The sequence below is a fragment of the Oncorhynchus clarkii genome, chromosome 2 (assembly GCF_045791955.1).
Source record: "Oncorhynchus clarkii lewisi isolate Uvic-CL-2024 chromosome 2, UVic_Ocla_1.0, whole genome shotgun sequence".
NCBI lineage: Eukaryota > Metazoa > Chordata > Actinopteri > Salmoniformes > Salmonidae > Oncorhynchus > Oncorhynchus clarkii.
The window spans coordinates 54,026,996-54,046,168 of record NC_092148.1 but is presented as its reverse complement, the minus strand read 5'-3'; the positions used below and the strand labels follow the sequence as shown (position 1 = coordinate 54,046,168).

Genomic DNA, 19,173 nt, shown 5'->3' with positions numbered 1-19,173 from the left:
ACACAACAGTAGTAGGCCTGATTAATGACAATAATGACAAGACAGCATACGGGGAGGAGGTGAGGGCCCTGTGAGAGTGGTGCCAGGAAAATAATCTATCACTCGAAGGAGATGATCGTGGACTTCAGGAAACAGCAGAGGGAGCATTCCCCTATCCACATCGATGTTACCGCAGTGGAGAAGGTGGAAAGCTTCAAGGTCTTCGGTATACACATCACTGACAATCTGAAATTGTTAATCAAGGACGTCAACCACCTGAGCTGTGGCCTGTTCACCCCTCTATCATCCAGAAGGCGAGGTCAGTACAGGTGCATCAAAGCTGGGACCGAGAGACTGAAAAACAGCTTCTATCTTAAGGGCTATCAGACTGTTAAATAACCATCACTAGCCTGGCTTCCACCCGGTTACGCTACCCTGCACCTTAGAGGCTGCTGCCCTATATACATAGACTTGCAATCCCTGGCCACTTTAATAATGGAACACGAGTCACTTCAGTAATGTTTGAATAATGTTTACATACTTCTTTACTCATCTCATATGTACAGTTGAAGTCGGAAGTTTACATACACTTAGGTTGGAGTCATTAAAACTAGTTTTTCAACCAATCCATACATTTATTGTTAATGATCTATAGTTTTGGCAAGTCGGTTAGGAGATCTACTTTGTGCATAATACAAGTAATTTTTCCAACAATTGTTTACAGACAGATTATTTCACTTATAATTCACTGTATCACAACTCCAATGAGTCAGTAGTTTACATACACTAAGTTGACTGTGCCGTTAAACAGCTTGGAAAATTCCAGAAAATTATGTCATGACTTTAGAAGCTTCTGATAGGCTAATTGACATCATTTGAGTCAATTGAAGGTGTACCTGTGGATGTATTTCAATGCCTACCTTCAAACTCAGTGCCTTTTTGCTTGACATCATGGGAAAATCTAAAGAAATCATCCAAGTCCTCAGAATAAAAATTGTAGACCTCCACAAGTCTGGTTCATCGTTGGGAGCAATTTCCAAATGCCTGAAGGTAGCACGTTCATCTGTACAAACAATAGTACGCAAGCAAAAACACCATGGGACCACGCAGCCATCATACCGCTCAGGAAGCAGAAGCGTTCTGTCTCCTAGAGATGAAAGTACTTTGTGTGAAAAGTGTAAATCAATCCCAGAACAACAGCAAAGGATCTTGTGAAGATGCTGGAGGAAACAGGTACAAAAGTATCTATATCCACAGTAAAACGAGTCCCATCTCGACATAATCTGAAAGGCTGCTCAGCAAGGAAGAAGCCACTGCTCTAAAACCGCAATGAAAAGCCAGACTCCGGTTTGCAACTTCACTATGGGGACAAATATCGTACTTTTTGGAGAAATGTCCTCTAGTCTGATGAAACAAAAACAGAACTGTTTGGCCATAATGACCATCGTTATGTTTGGAGGAAAAAGGGGGATGCTTGCAAGCCGAAGAACACCATCCTAACAGTGAAGCACGGGGGTGGCAGCATCATGTTGTGGGGGTGCTTTGCTGCAGGAGGGACTGGTGCACTTCACAAAATAGATGGCGTCATGAGGCAGGAAAATTATGTGGATATATTGAAGCAACATCTCAAGACATCAGTCAGGAAGTGAAATCTTGGTCACAAATGGGTCTTGCAAATGGACAATGACCCCAAGCATACTTCCACAGTTGTTGCAAATTGGCTTAAGGACAACAACGTCAAGGTATTAGAGTGGCCATCACAATGGCCTGACCTCAATCCCATAGAAGATTTGTGGGCAGAACTGAAAAAGTGTGTGCGAGCAAGGAGGCCTACAAACTTGACTCAGTTACACCAGCTCTGTCAGGAGGAACGGGCCAAAATTCACCCAACCTATTGTGGGAAGCTGGTGGTGGAAGGCTACCCGAAACGTTTGACCCAAGTTAAACAATTTAAAGGCAATGCTACCAAATAATAATTAAGTGTATGTAAACTTCTGACCCACTGGGAATGTGATGATTGAAATAAAAGCTGAAATAAATAATTCTCTCTCCTTATTCTGAGATTTCACATTCTTAAAATAAATTGGTGATCCTAACTGACCTCAGACAGGGAATTTTTCCTAGGATTATGTCAGGAATTGTGAAAAACTGAGTTTAAATGTATTTGGCTAAAGTGTATGTAAACTCCCGACTTCAACTGAATATACTGTATTCTATTCTACTGTATTTTAGTCAATGCCACTCCAACATTGCTTGATTTAATTGATATATTTTATATGTTTTTATATATTTCTTAATTCTATTATTTTACTTTTAGATGTGTCTGTATTGTTGTGAATCATTTTTTAGATACTAATGCACTTTTGGAGCTAGGAACATAAGCATTTCACTACACCCGCAATAACATTTGCTAAATAGGTGTATGTGACCAATACAATTTGATTTAATTTGATATTTGGAGGAGTTTTGCATGGGATGCCAACACTGCTTTAGTCAACTCACTATCGCCATCTAGTGATTCTCACCTATAACATAATATTGTCAGGTTTTCAAGAAGTAGGCGTATAGTGGCCTCATATTCTCCAATAGACCTGTCTAAAAAAATATACACTTTAGGTAGCAGCAGAAATTACAGCCAAGAGAGCATTTTGTATTTAGAAAAGTACATTGTGTTTAAAACAAACTGGTCTGCCTGATTAATTCTAAAGCAGCATGCACATTGGATAATGAATATATCTGAGGGCTATAGATTAGAATAATAATTTGGTGGATGCTTATATTTGTCCTGTTTCACACCTGAATTAAAAAATATATCTAATATCCCAACTCCCCCTGAGACACCCTTGGATAGTGGGGTCACGACCAGGGTCAGCCATTATCAACAGCAGCCCTGGAGCTATTAGGGTTGAGTGCCTTGCTCAAGGGCACATCAACATATGTATTTATTTATTTTTTGGCTTGGGTATTCGAACTATCAACATTTTGGCTACTTGCCTAATGCTGCAACCGCTATAGGCTAACTGCCACTGCCGAAAGTAATAGTGTGTGCAAGAGAATAAGTGCTGATATCATTAGGCCAACTTGTGTTCAGAAACTCTTAGAAACAAGTTGTTGTAACATCCGTTTGAGCCAATAGACTATAGGGACATTAGAGAAACTTGTGCATAACAGAATGATATATTTAGACAGGTTATGGCTATATGAAAGGGAATAGAATAGAATAGAATTAGCCTATTTTATTTATTCAAGAAGGAACTTCAGCAACATCATAACATTCTAGTAATAGAACTAGATAGAATCATACCAATAATACAACAAAGCACCAAAATATAAAAATGTAATCTGTAAATTATATTTATGAAAAACGAATGAAAAGTGAATTGATTGCTGTGATTTATTTTTCTCTAGTATCAGAGCTTTTTAAAATATCAGTATGACTGTTTTCAAACGAATAATAGGCCTCGATTTCTATGTTATTATAGGGACAGTTATGAGAAATTGTTCACTAATTAGCGTGAAGTTGTAAACCCCTCCCTATGCACCCATTCCGCGCGATCATTGGCCAATCCAGGGAGCTGTCAGAAATGCAGAGCACGCCCCTAACTCTAACGCCAAGGATAAAAGCTTGTTCGATCCACAGCATCAGCAACAGTTTGCAGGGTGCATTAGGATAGAGGTTGGGGAAAATTATTAACCACATTCCTACACTAAAACCTAACCATAATTTTAAGGATACTTTTACTTTTTTGCCCAAAGTTTCTGGTAACCTAGAACGTTTGTAACAAATACAGAGCCAGGAGAACAATTGTTACAAAGTTGGTCTTGGCATTTGACACTGAGATAGAGATGGAGTTGTCGGATATTTCGTTCCCTATCACCTCCGCTGATGACTTTTATGACGACCCGTGCTTCAACACCAGCGACATGCATTTTTTCGAAGACATGGACCCCCGGTTAGTCCATGTTGGTCTCCTCAAGCCAGACGACCATCATCATAACGAAGACGAGCACATCAGGGCCCCAAGCGGGCACCACCAAGCCGGTAGGTGCCTCCTCTGGGCATGCAAAGCCTGCAAGAGGAAAACCACCAACACCGACCGGAGGAAGGCTGCTACCATGCGGGAGAGGAGAAGACTGGGCAAGGTCAACGACGCCTTCGAGAACCTGAAGAGATGTACGTCGAACAACCCCAATCAGAGGCTTCCAAAGGTGGAGATCCTGAGAAATGCCATCAGCTACATCGAGTCTCTGCAGTCTCTGCTCAGGGGCCAGGACGGCGAAAACTACTACCCTTCGCTGGAGCACTACAACGGGGACTCTGACGCATCCAGCCCACGGTCCAACTGCTCTGATGGAATGGTGAGTTGGTGCATCTTGACCTCAGTGTCTATGGGCATGTCCACTGGATTTCGATCGTTCTTTATTACATAAAATGTACACATACATTTAGTAGACCTGTTCCATTTTATTTGTATATATTATTTAGGATTGAGGTCTATAGTATGATATGTTGATTTATAGGTCTTTGGTTTGACATATCATTCCAAAAGTTGACAGAACACAAAATGTTATATTGTATTGCTCGAATTCTTAATAATGTCATCTTTTTTTATCCAGATGGACTATAATGCCCCGACGTGCACGTCCGCAAGACGAAGCAGCTATGAAAGCTCTTATTTTGCGGAGACTCCAAATGGTAAGTTTCTATTTAGTTTTATATTATTGTGACTTGTTATAGGCCCAGACCTTTATTATACGGTTTTAAAATAACGTTTTATTCAGCAGCAGCTCTTCTTCTGTAGCCCAAAGTTCAAGACTCAAGACAGACAGCATTTGACATTTAGACAATGCTACTAGTTCATTGTTGTCTCTGATGTTTTCTTCACCTTTGTTACTACAGCTGATGCCAGAAGCAAAAAGAACGCAGTCATCTCCAGCTTGGATTGTCTATCCAGCATCGTGGAGAGAATCTCAACAGACACGTCCGCGTGCACTATGTTATCAGTTCAGGAGGGTAGCCCCTGCTCTCCCCAAGAGGGATCTATCCTGAGCGAGACAGGGGCAACCGTGCCGTCGCCGACCAAGTGCCCACAGCCCTCCCATGACCCCATCTACCAAGTGCTATGAAAAGACAGTGATAGTAAATGGCTACATTCATGAAAATGAATCCATTCATGTAAATGAAGAAAACAACGAACGGACAGGGTTGCAGAATGTGGCTGTACTATAAGAATATGATGGCAAAGTTGCCTTTCCTTCCTTTAATAGAACGTTTTAAATTCTTTGAAATTCAATCATTGGCATCCCATGGGTCACGTTTTATAAGAAATAATTTACCGATTTATTTATGTACATGTAATCGTATATGAAATATTTGACCACTTTCTTTCCCTTGCCATTTTAATTGTTTATGACAATAGAGGACCATTTTTGTATAGGTCTATGTGTAAATAAGAGGTGAAACGAAAAAAAGGGTTTTAATGTATTTAATGTTGCCTGTTTATATTCAGGGGCGCGTGGTTGGTTTGTTGTGAGAAATGTTTAACTTTATATTTATACATCTTAAAATTTGTGAAAGTCGTTCGATGTTATTATAAATAAATGACTATAGCTATTTATACAAAACATGATTCATCATTTACTCATGATTCATGATTCATCATTTACTTGGCTTTGCCAAGATAACTGAATGTGTTTCGCCTGGCATATTAAACCTGAGGAACAAAGATTATAATGACATATTGAAATTCTAAAATATCTTCAAAATGCTGAAGCATATTATACTGTATTAAGCACATTCTATTATAATATTAGGCCTATTGTACATTTGATAATTTCTCGCGATTTATACTGGATCCACATAATTAAAAAAATAATAAATAATTCACATCCATTTGATTGCAAAATAAAAACGAAATAGAGGACACAATAGCATAGGATCAGACATAAATTATTTTTTATACTTACTCCATGTCATAGGCCTATCATATGTAACGTCTCAACGCATTAACTATGCTGGAAAGATTATAGTTTCTAAAGTATTCATGTTTCCCCTAAGCAGAAGACAACTGCATTGGAGCAGATTTATTTTAAAAAATCCCTGTCGGCCTATATATTAAGAAACACCTAACTTTACAAGACACACACTACTCCTTTCCACAACAGCAGCAATTACACATTCCAAGGGTACATCTTGAGGTTGGAGTAAAGATCTTTCAGATACAAAGGCCCAACTGGGCTCCCGAGTGGCGCAGAGGTCTAAGGCACTGCATCTCAGCGCAAGATTGGCTCAGCGTCGTCCGCGTTTGGCCGGTGTAGGCGGTCATTGTAAATAATAATTTGTCCTTAACTGACATGCCTAGTTACATACCAAAAAAAAATTAAAAACTGCCTGGAACAATTTACCTATAGAAATCAGGGCATTACACAGTGCATTTAACTAATAAAACATCGGCATGTGAAGATGTATATATATATTATAGGTACTTCGTTTTACTAGTTGTATTAGTAGATGTAGCAGTAGTTTTTATTGGTAGGACTAGTAGTAATTGTAAAACTTTGTTTTATGCTGTTAATGTAGGTTTTTATTATTATTGTTGTTATTATTTCAATGTTATTATTTATTGTTATTTTTTATTCGGATACTTGAAAACGAGATGGTGCATCTCAAGAGATTTGATACTGCAAAATGTCAAATGAATAAATACATAAAATTATTGGCTATGGCCTAAATGAAACACATCTAATGACCAAAATTACTTACCAATAAGACATGAACTGTTGCCATAAAATAATCTGCACAAACCTTATTTATATAAAAGAGGTTAATTTAAGCGATATTAGGCCTATCAACTCAGGGCCGAATACTTACTAGCCGTATGTGCAACTCCAACTGTAGCATGTTTCATTAAAACAAAATTGTGTATAGCAGTAACACACCATTTGTAATTATCACAAGGGGTTTCACTTTTGCAATTCACAAAAATAAATAGACAGACACTATATGCCTAGTCTATAGCCTAAAAAAACTATTTTAACACATGCATGTTTTTCTGTGTCTGACATTTAACTTTACAAATATAAATCAGTCCACAAAGCAAAAACAACATTGGGCCAGATATGGTCTATATTTCTAACACTATAGCCAATTAGGATAAATATAATTTGATGGAAAAGTATTATGAGCTGTGTGAACATAGTTGTTTTTGCCTTTATTTGTTGTCTTGTTCAAAAGTGAACGAGAGTAAACATCCTGAACAGAAGTGAAAGGGACAGTGAGTCTCTTTTTTAGCTGACAAGTGTGCAAAGTGAGTTGCTACCAATAGTATTATTATTAGTAATTATATTTCTATGAGTACAGTAGATCCACCGTCAGGACCGAAAATATCCCGTGAACATTGAGAGAGCAACAGCGTCATCACGAGTTCATATTGTGTACTGCAGTTGCAGAAGCCCGGAATTTTTGAAGCTACAGAAATTAATTTATTAACGTCTACATTCGTTTTTGTCACATGTATTATATTACAGACACATTAATGCATACTTTTAAATGATATTAGGTGAGCTAAAGATAAAATAAAAATAAGTAAAGCATTTTCTTTAAGGTACATTCCTAAAGAAAATAACGTGCTTTTTACTCCATACATTTTCCCTGACACCCAAAAGTGCTCATTACATTTTGAATGCTTGGCAGGACAGGAAAAGGGTCCAATTCACGCACTTACCACGAGAACAACCCTAGTACTGCCTCTGATATTTACTTTTAATACTTAAGTATATTTTAGCAATTACATTTACTTTTGATTCTTTAGTATATTTGAAACCAAATACCCTTATATTTTACTCAAGTATTACTTTACTGGTTGACTTTCACTTTTACTTCAGTCATTTTCTATTAAGGTATCTTTACTTTTACTCAAGTATGACAATTGGATACTTTTTCCACCACTGCTCAATGGCCAATAAATAGTAACATCAGCCATGCAGGCTTTAAACCATTGAATGTAACGTAATCGAGCATGGGCTGGAAGGTATTGGCTGTCTAAGCCAAGCCCCTTCGACATGTGGCGGTGAGTAGGCACTTGTAGTTGTGTAGAGTAAAATACAAATTATGTTAAAAGCTCTGTTTGTAAGCCAGGCAACTCTGAATGCACCACAATGTTGCCCAAACCACAGGGATAGGTTACTGGACCAGGGCAAGGGGTTCACAAACTTTTTCGGCCCACGAACTCATTTTGATATTTGAAAATTCTCGCAACCTCAACCATGTGAAAAAACATATGTAGCCCAATGAACAGCCAATGCTCACTTTTGTATTTGCCGCTATGGCAGTCAATTGAAAAACATTCTAACAGTTTGTGATTGTCTTCTTAACTCACCATCACATACTTTTAATGTGGCATAATGTATCTTATCTTACCACCACTAATGATATGGGTGTGCTTGACGCATGTCGGGTAGCTTCTCAACAGTGGTCGACAGTGCGCACCTCACCTCTGCTGTCACATCCAACCTGGATCGATATTTGGTTTTAATGCAGACAAGAGCACTGAATCCAGCTTCACACAGATATGGGTTGGCGAAGGGTACCATGAGTTTTATGGTGCTTTCAAGACAACAGGGAAGTGGTGTAAAGTACTTAAGTAAAGTACTTAAGTCGGTTTTGGGGATATGTGTACTTTAGTTCCCTATTTATAGTTTTTAATACTTTTTCTTCGCTACGTTCTTAAGGAAAATGTTATTTTTTACTCCATACATTTTCCCTGACACCCAAAAGTATTCGCCACTTTTTGAATGCTAAGCAGGACAGGAAACTTGTCAAATTCTCTAATCAAGAGAGAACATCCCTGGTCATCCCGACTGCCTCTGATTTGTTGGACTAACTAAACACAAATGCTTCCTTTGTAAATTATGTCTGAGTGTTGGAGTGTGCCCCTGGCTATCCTTACATTTAAAAAACAAGAAAATTGTGCCATCGGGTTTGCTTAATATAAGGAATGTGAAAATACTTTTACTTTGATACTTAAGTATTTAGCAATGACATTTACTTTTGATACTTAAGTATATGTAAAACAAAATACTTTTAGATTTTTAATCAAGTAATATTTTACTGGGTGACTTTCCCTTTTATTTGAGTAATTTTCTATTAAAATATATTTTATTCCAGTATGACAATGTAATACTTTTTTCACCACTGCAACTGGGAACTAGGAAAAATATGAGGTCAAATCATGACGTCAAGGATCTTCAGATCGGAAAGTCGGAGCTCTAGAAAGAGGCCCGAGTCCCTGAGTTTGAATTCCGAGTTGGATGACTGTTCAAAACGATTTTCCCAGTCGGAGCTTGTTTTTTTCTCTGAGTTCCCAGTTATCTTGGACGCGACATTAATGCTCAGAGGAAAATGGCAGGGTATTCTATGGAACGCCGTTTGGGTCTTAAAGAACGTGGTCAAACGCAATCTTTTTAATGCTACGTGTGTAAAGTAAACAGGTGCATGCGTTAAATTAACTTGTGCACGAGTCAAATAAGCGCGTGCAAATGTGCGTGCAGGCGGTCCAACATGTGCTAAATAAACGGCTACAAGTGGTCCTGCACACGTCAAATTAATGCCAACAGCGGCTAAATATACACATACACAAGCGAATTTAACGCATTCTTTAATATGCTAATTTTACTAGCCAATTTTCCTAGCTCCTCCTTTCAACCAGATTTCACAGTTTGAAGGAATTTCCTTTCCCACTGCATTGCAAGCAGATTATGAACACCTTTACAAGGTAACGGTTTTGTCTTTGAAAATTGTTGTTACTGAATCATAAAGTTTATCAGCTAGTTTACAGTGGAATGATCTGTTTCTCATCACTGGCTATAAAATTCAGCTAACATTAATCCAGCAACAGGATCAGCAGTGCCTAGTGTAATGGATGTGAAACGGCTAGCTTAGTTAGCGGTGCGCGCTAAATAGCGTTTCAATTGGTGACGTCACTTTCTGTGAGACCTTGAAGTAGCGGTTCCCCTTGCGCTGCAAGGGCCGCTGCTTTTGTGGAGAGATGGGTAACGATGCTTCGTGGGTGACTGTTGTTGATGTGTGCAGAGGGTCCCTGGTTCGCGCCCGGGTGTGGGCGAGGGGACGGTCTAAAGTTTACTGTTACATTAGCGTAAGCTAAATCAGATACTTGATAGATAATAACCCCGGCCATATTATATCATATAGTCAGCCTCAAACTGCCCGGTCATACTGCTAGCCGCAGTGAACGGCGCCGTCTTGTGTTTTATTAAAAGCCTTGCTGAAAAACAGCCACGGAAATACATTTAACTATGTTAATACTATCAAGGTAAATTACATACTAGCAAGATTGTTGCTTGAATGCAGGGTTAGGCATACATAGATTAGACAACTGAGATGTTCAACATCCTGGTAGTTCTCGATTTTTGGACTATTGTCTTTATTTTGCTTTATCATTGACTAAAGGAAGACAAGCTACCTAAATGTGACTTATCAGCTAGTACTGAAGCAGGCCCAAAACCTTGTATTTAAGCAAAACAACAGCTGAAGGTAGGCAACTTCTACAGCTTGACTGGCTGTCATTTCCATGCTAGCGTTAACCGAGGTAGCTCGCGATTAGCATGAAGACACTGAAAAGCTCACATGAAGCAAATTTGGCTAGTGACAACCTTGTAAAACCCTTGCAAACATCTACATGTCAGCTTTCGAACAGAGTAGACTTTAATGTGCACTTTCACTTCGTTTTTTGAACATTTATATTCCATCAAAGCTTATTAGGGTAAAATAACTTCAGGCATTTTCCCAGTACTATATAGTACTGCTTCAAAAGAATAGGGTTCCCATTCCTTTCGCTTGATTTTCACACAATTGTGTCTTGCAAAGTGAACCATGAAGAGGAGCTTGGAGTGGACAAGGGGGAGGCTGATAAAACAGCAGAGAAGACCTGATTCATCAAGTATCAATTAATTCTGGTGATTCTCACCTGGTTGGCATGCACAACACAAGGTATGCAACATTAAGCCCAATCAAATATACATTGTTTTTAAAACATGTATCCCAATTTACGGTCAAGCAATGTTTGTCAGTTGTGTTAATGTTATGAACTACAAGCAATCTATGGCTATTGGAATCAATAAATCAATTGAAAGTGACTGCAAATAGACATTTTAAAACTGTGCCAATAAAGATGACAAAAAAAGTCATCTGCTCTTATGGTTCTGTTTACATTTTGTCAGACACTTCAATCTGACACTCTTGTCAATCTGACACTCTTGTTAATGCAGCCCAGTCGATATCGATTTTAAAAACTGGAACAACAGATATCGTGTTGCACATAGTAGCAGAAATCTCACTGGAACAACTCCAGTTTGCCTATTGTCCCAACAAATGTCAATTATACATGTTCACATACGTCAGAGTGCATCTTCTTTCATAGCTCTGCTTTCAACGCCATCCTGACCCACAAACCGGTTAGCAGACTCAGGGTTCTGGGTGTAAATCCTGTAATTACATTATCACAAGAATGTGTATCCCCAGAATGGACTTGACACTACCATGGCACACCTGATCACCAGTGATCATGAGTACATGAAGGAGCTGTGGGACCTGACATAATGGTGATAGGGCAACAGTCTCAGCGTAAGCAAAACAAAGTCGATGGTGATACTTGACCATTCTCCCATCTACTGTACATTGACATGGAGATTATCAGCAGCTTCAAGTTCCTGGGCACCCTGATATCCTTTTCTGCCCTCAGTTACTTCACTCAAAAAGTCCCACTTGTGCTTCTCCACTACCCTCAAACTTGCTGCACCATGACCTATGTACCAACTACGGTTTCTGTTTTTATTGCCATAACACATGTAAATGAAATGTGGTCCATATTTACTGTAAGATTTATTTATGGTAACATTGCACATAGGAAACGTATGATCTCTTGTAACATAGTCCCTTGACATACATGCCTTAACTACTTTGCATAATGCTCAGTTTACCCACTCTACTAAGAAATCATACATTTTTTCAAATATTAAAGCTGCATTATGTATTACTGGGTTCAATTGATTCTGGTTGGTTGTAATGCTTTTGAAAACTTTCACTACACAACTTTTTTTTGCTGACGGACAATCCTTTCGGAAACTTTCATAATATCAATTCTTATAGGACACATCACCAATTAACATTGGCTGCAGTATTCCCAACTTACTAGGTAGTCATGTGATAAACATGTTTGATATTTCCCCTTAAATTAATTATCTTTAAATCAAATTGTATTTGTCACATGCGCCAAATACAACAGGTGTAGGTAGACCTTACAGTGAAATTCTTACTTACAAGCCCTTAACCAACAATGCAGTTTTTTTTTAAACGACAAAGAAAGAAAGAAAATAGTTAATATATACATGTAGGTAGAGATACTAATGTGACTATGCATAGATAGAGTAGCAGCAAATAGTCTGGGTAGCCATTTGATTAGATGTTCAGTAGTCTTATGGCTTGGGGGTAGAATCTGTTTAGAAGCCTCTTGGACCTAGACTTGGCATGGTAGCAGAGAGAACTGTAGCCTGTAGCTGTGGCTCCACTGGCAATCCCAGCCTAGGAATGTTGAAGCCCCCGAAGTGAAAATTAATACCTTCTCCATGGTTAAAGGGTGTGTTCTCCCCTGAAAAAATTGAAGGGGGGGACATTAAAGTCCATAAGTAATGCTTATTGGAGAACACAATACTCTAAGTGAAAGTAGTTTGGGATTTAATTGATCTATTACATTCTTAGGGGGCCTATGGAAGAATAAGGCTATAAAATGCTGTCCCACAGTTGTGAGAGTGAATAAGTGATATTTTACTGATGTGGGCTGTATTACTTCAATGATCATGGTTTTGCATCTAACCTTCCACCTCCAGATGCCAGTCCCTCCAGAAACATGACTCTTCTCTCATTGCTCTTTGATTGGTACCAGGTGGGGAGCACTCTGCTTTGAAGAGAGAAGCTATGTCTGTGGCAAAAAGAGGTTTCTCAGCATAGATGGAAACCTCTCTGAAGAGGCTTGAGTGTCTATTCATGTAAGGCAGGAGACCTAGACACTCCAGACCCTCTTTGAATTTATAAAGTCAAAAAAGTAAATTTATTTTCCCTGAAGAATTTAACTAAACTTGAGATACCTTAGATACAGTGCCTTGCGAAAGTATTCGGCCCCCTTGAACTTTGCGACCTTTTGCCACATTTCAGGCTTCAAACATAAAGATATAAAACTGTATTTTTTGTGAAGAATCAACAACAAGTGGGACACAATCATGAAGTGGAACGACATTTATTGGATTTTTCAAACTTTTTTAACAAATCAAAAACTGAAAAATTGGGCGTGCAAAATTATTCAGCCCCCTTAAGTTAATACTTTGTAGCGCCACCTTTTGCTGCGATTACAGCTGTAAGTCGCTTGGGGTATGTCTCTATCAGTTTTGCACATCGAGAGACTGACATTTTTTCCCATTCCTCCTTGCAAAACAGCTCCAGCTCAGTGAGGTTGGATGGAGAGCATTTGTGAACAGCAGTTTTCAGTTCTTTCCACAGATTCTCGATTGGATTCAGGTCTGGACTTTGACTTGGCCATTCTAACACCTGGATATGTTTAGTTTTGAACCATTCCATTGTAGATTTTGCTTTATGTTTTGGATCATTGTCTTGTTGGAAGACAAATCTCCGTCCCAGTCTCAGGTCTTTTGCAGACTCCATCAGGTTTTCTTCCAGAATGGTCCTGTATTTGGCTCCATCCATCTTCCCATCAATTTTAACCATCTTCCCTGTCCCTGCTGAAGAAAAGCAGGCCCAAACCATGATGCTGCCACCACCATGTTTGACAGTGGTGATGGTGTGTTCAGGGAGATGAGCTGTGTTGCTTTTACGCCAAGCATAACGTTTTGCATTGTTGCCAAAAAGTTCAATTTTGGTTTCATCTGACCAGAGCACCTTCTTCCACGTGTTTGGTGTGTCTCCCAGGTGGCTTGTGGCAAACTTTAAACAACACTTTTTATGGATATCTTTAAGAAATGGCTTTCTTCTTGCCACTCTTCCATAAAGGCCAGATTTGTGCAATATACGACTGATTGTTTTCCTATGGACAGAGTCTCCCACCTCAGCTGTAGATCTCTGCAGTTCATCCAGAGTGATCATGGGCCTCTTGGCTGCATCTCTGATCAGTCTTCTCCTTGTATGAGCTGAAAGTTTAGAGGGACGGCCAGGTCTTGGTAGATTTGCAGTGGTCTGATACTCCTTCCATTTCAATAGTATCGCTTGCACAGTGCTCCTTGGGATGTTTAAAGCTTGGGAAATCTTTTTGTATCCAAATCCGGCTTTAAACTTCTTCACAACAGTATCTCGGACCTGCCTGGTGTGTTCCTTGTTCTACATGATTCTCTCTGCGCTTTTAACGGACCTCTGAGACTATCACAGTGCAGGTGCATTTATACGGAGACTTGATTACACACAGGTGGATTGTATTTATCATCATTAGTCATTTAGGTCAACATTGGATCATTCAGAGATCCTCACTGAACTTCTGTAGAGAGTTTGCTGCACTGAAAGTAAAGGGGCTGAATAATTTTGCACGCCCAATTTTTCAGTTTTTGATTTGTTAAAAAAGTTTGAAATATCCAATAAATGTCGTTCCACTTCATGATTGTGTCCCACTTGTTGTTGATTCTTCACAAAAAAATACAGTTTTATATCTTTATGTTTGAAGCCTGAAATGTGGCAAAAGGTCGCAAAGTTCAAGGGGGCCGAATACTTTCGCAAGGCACTGTATATGGAAACTCACTGCTCAAGAGCATCCCGTATCCTGCTTTCTAAGTAGAACTTTGTGGCTGACTCCACCAGGGCATCCCTCTCCAATGTACGAATGTATCGCACTGGACCCAACATGACCGCTTCCTGTGCCTCGTCAACAGTTTGTGCTAACTGGATCTTAGAATGTTTATTGTACTGTGTTTTGGGAAAAATTAGCAAAACAATAAACTGATTATCACTACCCTTAAAAAAGATTGACTGCCAACAAAAGGAAACCAAATCCACGTGGAAAAGTATTCATGAACTACAACCCAAATTGTTTTCAAACTTGGTGCAAATTAACAGTAACTTAACATCCATCACAGTATAAAGTACTTACCTTCTCCAACTTCTCTCTGAAGTCATATTCCGCAATTTCTTTCAGTTCTGGCACAGGAGATTGTAGGCCACACACTTGCCTGTATAGCCTCTGAAAAAATGTGTCTCTACAACCCCATGTACCAGACAGACAGCAATCATGCGGCCCACCTGCTTCTTTACGCCATCATAGAGTGCTGTCACACAGAAGACAAACAGTAAATAAAGGACACATTACATTCAAAAATTAAATGTCTTACTCAAGTCATATACAGTGGGGAGAACAAGTATTTGATACACTGCCGATTTTGCAGGTTTTCCTACTGACAAAGCATGTAGAGGTCTGTAATTTTTTATCATAGGGACACTTCAACTGTGAGAGACGGAATCTAAAACAAACATCCAGAAAATCACATTGTATGATTTTTAAGTAATTAATGTGCATTTTATTGCATGACATAAGTATTTGATACATCAGAAAAGCAGAACTTAATATTTGGTACGGAAACCTTTGTTTGCAATTACAGAGATCATACGTTTCCTGTAGTTCTTGACCAGGTTTGCACACACTGCAGCAGGGATTTTGGCCCACTCCTACATACAGACCTTCTCCAGATCCTCCAGGTTTCGGGGCTGTCGCTGGGCAATACGGACTTTCAGCTTCCTCCAAAGATTTTCTATTGGGTTTAGGTCTGGAGACTGGCTAGGCCACTCCAGGACCTTGAGATGCTTCTTATGGAGCCACTCCTTAGTTGCCCTGGCTGTGTGTTTCGGGTCATTGTCATGCTGGAAGACCCAGCCACGACCCATCTTCAATGCTCTTACTGAGGGAAGGAGGTTGTTGGTCAAGATTTCGCGACACATGGCCCCATCCATCCTCCCCTCAATACGGTGCAGTCGTCCTATCCCCTTTGCAGAAAAGCATCCCCAAAGAATGATGTTTCCACCTCCATGTTTCACGTTTGGGATGGTGTTCTTGGGGTTGTACTCATCCTTCTACTTCCTCCAAACACGGCGAGTGGAGTTTAGACCAAAAAGCTATATTTTTGTCTCATCAGACCACATGACCTTCTCCCATTCCTCCTCTTGATCATCCAGATGGTCATTGGCAAACTTCAGACGGGCCTGGACATGCGCTGGCTTGAGCAGGGGGACCTTGCGTGCACTGCAGGATTTTAATCCATGATGACGTAGTGTGTTTGCATGGAGCCCCAGACCGAGGGTGATTGACCATCATCATGAACTTCTTCCATTTTCTAATAATTGCGCCAACAGTTGTTGCCTTTTCACCAAGCTGCTTGCCTATTGTCCTGTAGCCCATCCCAGCCTTGTGCAGGTCTACAATTTTATCCCTGATGTCCTTACACAGCTCTCTGGTCTTGGCCATTGTGGAGAAGTTGGAGTCTGTTTGATTGAGTGTGTGGACAGGTGTCTTTTATACAGGTAACGAGTTCAAACAGGTGCAGTTAATACAGGTAATGAGTGGAAAACAGGAGGGCTTCTTAAAGAAAAACTAACAGGTCTGTGAGAGCCGGAATTCTTACAGGTTGGTAGGTGATCAAATACTTACTGTATGTCATGCAATAAAATGCACATTAATTACTTAAAAAACATACAATGTGATTTTCGAGATTTTTGTTTTAGATTCCGTCTCTCACAGTTGAAGTGTACCTATGATACAAATTACAGACCTCTACATGATTTGTAAGTAGGAAAACCTGCAAAATCGGCAGTGTATCAAATACTTGTTCTCCCCACTCTATATTACCATAAACAAACGTGTCTTTGTTGGTGTAAAAGTGTAACTCGCCTTGAGAGTTGCAAGAAAGGCATTTTTGCCAAACAGGTCCCTCAAATATTGCAGAGGAATGGATGGCACTCATTAACAGCCAGAGAAATTCTCTTGAGGGGTCCACCCTCATCAGCTGCCCCTTTTCCGTCAGCGTCCCTAAAAACCATGTCTATTTTTGCCTCCGGATTAAAGCGGGCTCTCTTAAAGCCTGTCATTGCACAATCATAAACATTGTCCCTCATCACGTTAATTTGGTTGGCATCTCATTAACTTCAGCAGTGTTTGGAGGTCAACATTAAAAAAAGAAACATTCAAAATAACAAAGCTCAGATACTTCCCACAATTCATCTGTAATAACAAGACATTTAATTATTTACAGGGATGACTTGCTCATTGTCATCACCAACATCAACAGAAGAGTCTGGTGAAGGTGGACGATAAGCCTCAGGGAATGGTGGATGGGAAGCCACAGGAAGTGGTATAGGTGGAGGGGGGCCACAAGAAGTTGTGCAGAAGATGGGGGGCCACAGGAATAGGGGCTGCCACAAGTGTAGCCTCGTTTGTAGAAGTAGTCTGTAAAAGGTCATTTAAAGACCTATACATTTCAAAAACATGGAGAAAGCAAAAAAGCTGTCCAACATAATGTGACTGCGTTCTGAAAATAATTAACATAAAAAAAACACCAGGTTGTATCTGAGAAGGAGACGAGTGGAAGACAGCGTTCAGTACGAACTCAGGGCATTATGAGTACCTCTTCATGCCGTACGGGTTGATCAAATCTAAATCAAATCAAATTTATTTATATAGCCCTTCGTACATCAGCTGATATCTCAAAGTGCTGTACAGAAACCCAGCCTAAAAACCCCAAACAGCAAGCAATGCAGGTGTTGAAGCACGTTGGCTAGGAAAAACTCCCTAGAAAGGCAAAACCTAGGAAGAAACCTAGAGAGGAACCAGGCTATGAGGGGTGGCCAGTCCTCTTCTGGCTGTGCCGGGTGGAGATTATAACAGAACATGGCCAAGATGTTCAAATGTTCATAAATGACCAGCATGGTCAAATAATAGGTCTGGGACAGGTAGCACATCCGGTGAACAGGTCAGGATTCCATAGCCGCAGGTAGAACAGTTGAAACTGGAGCAAGTTTGGTGGCTGGTCCGCTCCTGGAATCTGAGGTGCGGGAGGTTCCTCGATGGACATAGAGGGGGTCCCGGCGTATGCCGTTCGCTCCATACTGGATTCGAGGCGTCGGGCGAGTGGCCGTCAGTACCTCGTGGAGTTGGAGGTACTGGAGGAGAGATGCTGGGTTCCGGTGGAGGACGTGTTGGACCCTTCTTCTTCACAAAAAATAAAATTGAGGAGGTGGGTGAAGTGTAGGACCGAATGTACCCCTGACGCAGGGATTCGGAGACATATGTTTCCATAGCCGCTGTCGCCACCTGTGACAGGGGATACACGTGACTCCTGGGAAGTGCAGCGTCTACCAGGAGATTTATCCTCCCGTCGATGGGTTGGTAAAAGCTCTGTCGATAAAATTCCCAGCTGCGTCCGAATCGACGAGCTCCTTATGCTGGGAATGTGGGAAAAACTCAGGAAAGTAAACATGCACAAACAGGTGTACAATAGAGGGCTCTGGATGAAAGTGGTGCAGGCTCACCTGGGGCGACGCCAGAGTGCCCTGCCTGCTGCCTCGTCCCCTAGAGGAATCAACCCGGCACCGACCAGCAGTGTGACCTCTGCTGCCACAGATGGTGCATGTGAAGGCCCCTCCTCCGGCCTCCCTGAGCGCAGCACCTCCCAGCTCCATAGGCACCGGAGTGGTGGTGCTGGGACTGGGAATCCACAAAGCCCTCTCTGAATGTCCAATGTTGACCAGCAGGTTATCCAGCCGAATGGACAGGTCCACCAGCTGGTCGAAGGTGAGGGTGGTATCCCTGCAGGCCAACTCCCAATGGACATCCTCGCACAGGCTGCAGCGGTAGTGGTCGATAAGGGCCCTGTCGTTCCATCCCCCACCCAGAAAGTCAACTAAGTCTGTTTTTTTTACATCCATTGTGAATGACAACAGTTCCTTTCTCAACGTGAAAAATCTTTCCAACACTCCCCCTCCACAACCACCAAGCCTCGATGTCAAATATAACTTTGTCATGCTCTGATCCCATATTCTCCAGATTGTATTGTGAAAAGCGTGCGCGCAGTGGATGTGGTTTGATGTAGTTTACAATCAAAGTTATCTGTTGCAGTATGTCTCAGAGTTCTGTGCTC

General features: G+C 40.6%; 1 protein-coding gene across 1 annotated transcript; it reads left to right on the top strand.

Moving 5' to 3' along the window:
- The first annotated feature begins 3,626 nt into the window (after positions 1–3,626).
- LOC139369874 (myoblast determination protein 1 homolog 2-like) lies at positions 3,627–5,620 on the top strand. Its single transcript, XM_071109159.1, has 3 exons — positions 3,627–4,338; positions 4,597–4,675; positions 4,880–5,620. The coding sequence occupies exons 1-3, from the start codon at positions 3,826–3,828 to the stop codon at positions 5,104–5,106; spliced, it is 819 nt and encodes a 272-aa protein (XP_070965260.1). The 5' UTR covers positions 3,627–3,825; the 3' UTR covers positions 5,107–5,620.
- Positions 5,621–19,173: the final 13,553 nt, after the last annotated feature.

What these genes read in the sequence shown, in the direction of transcription:
- LOC139369874 (XM_071109159.1), top strand. Translation starts at nt 3,826, where the DNA reads ATGGAGTTGTCGGATATTTCGTTCCCTATCACCTCCGCTGATGACTTT. An exon ending in CCAACTGCTCTGATGGAATG is followed by an intron (nt 4,339 to 4,596) that starts GTGAGTTGGTGC and finishes TTTTTTATCCAG; the next exon opens with ATGGACTATAATGCCCCGAC. An exon ending in TTTTGCGGAGACTCCAAATG is followed by an intron (nt 4,676 to 4,879) that starts GTAAGTTTCTAT and finishes TTGTTACTACAG; the next exon opens with CTGATGCCAGAAGCAAAAAG.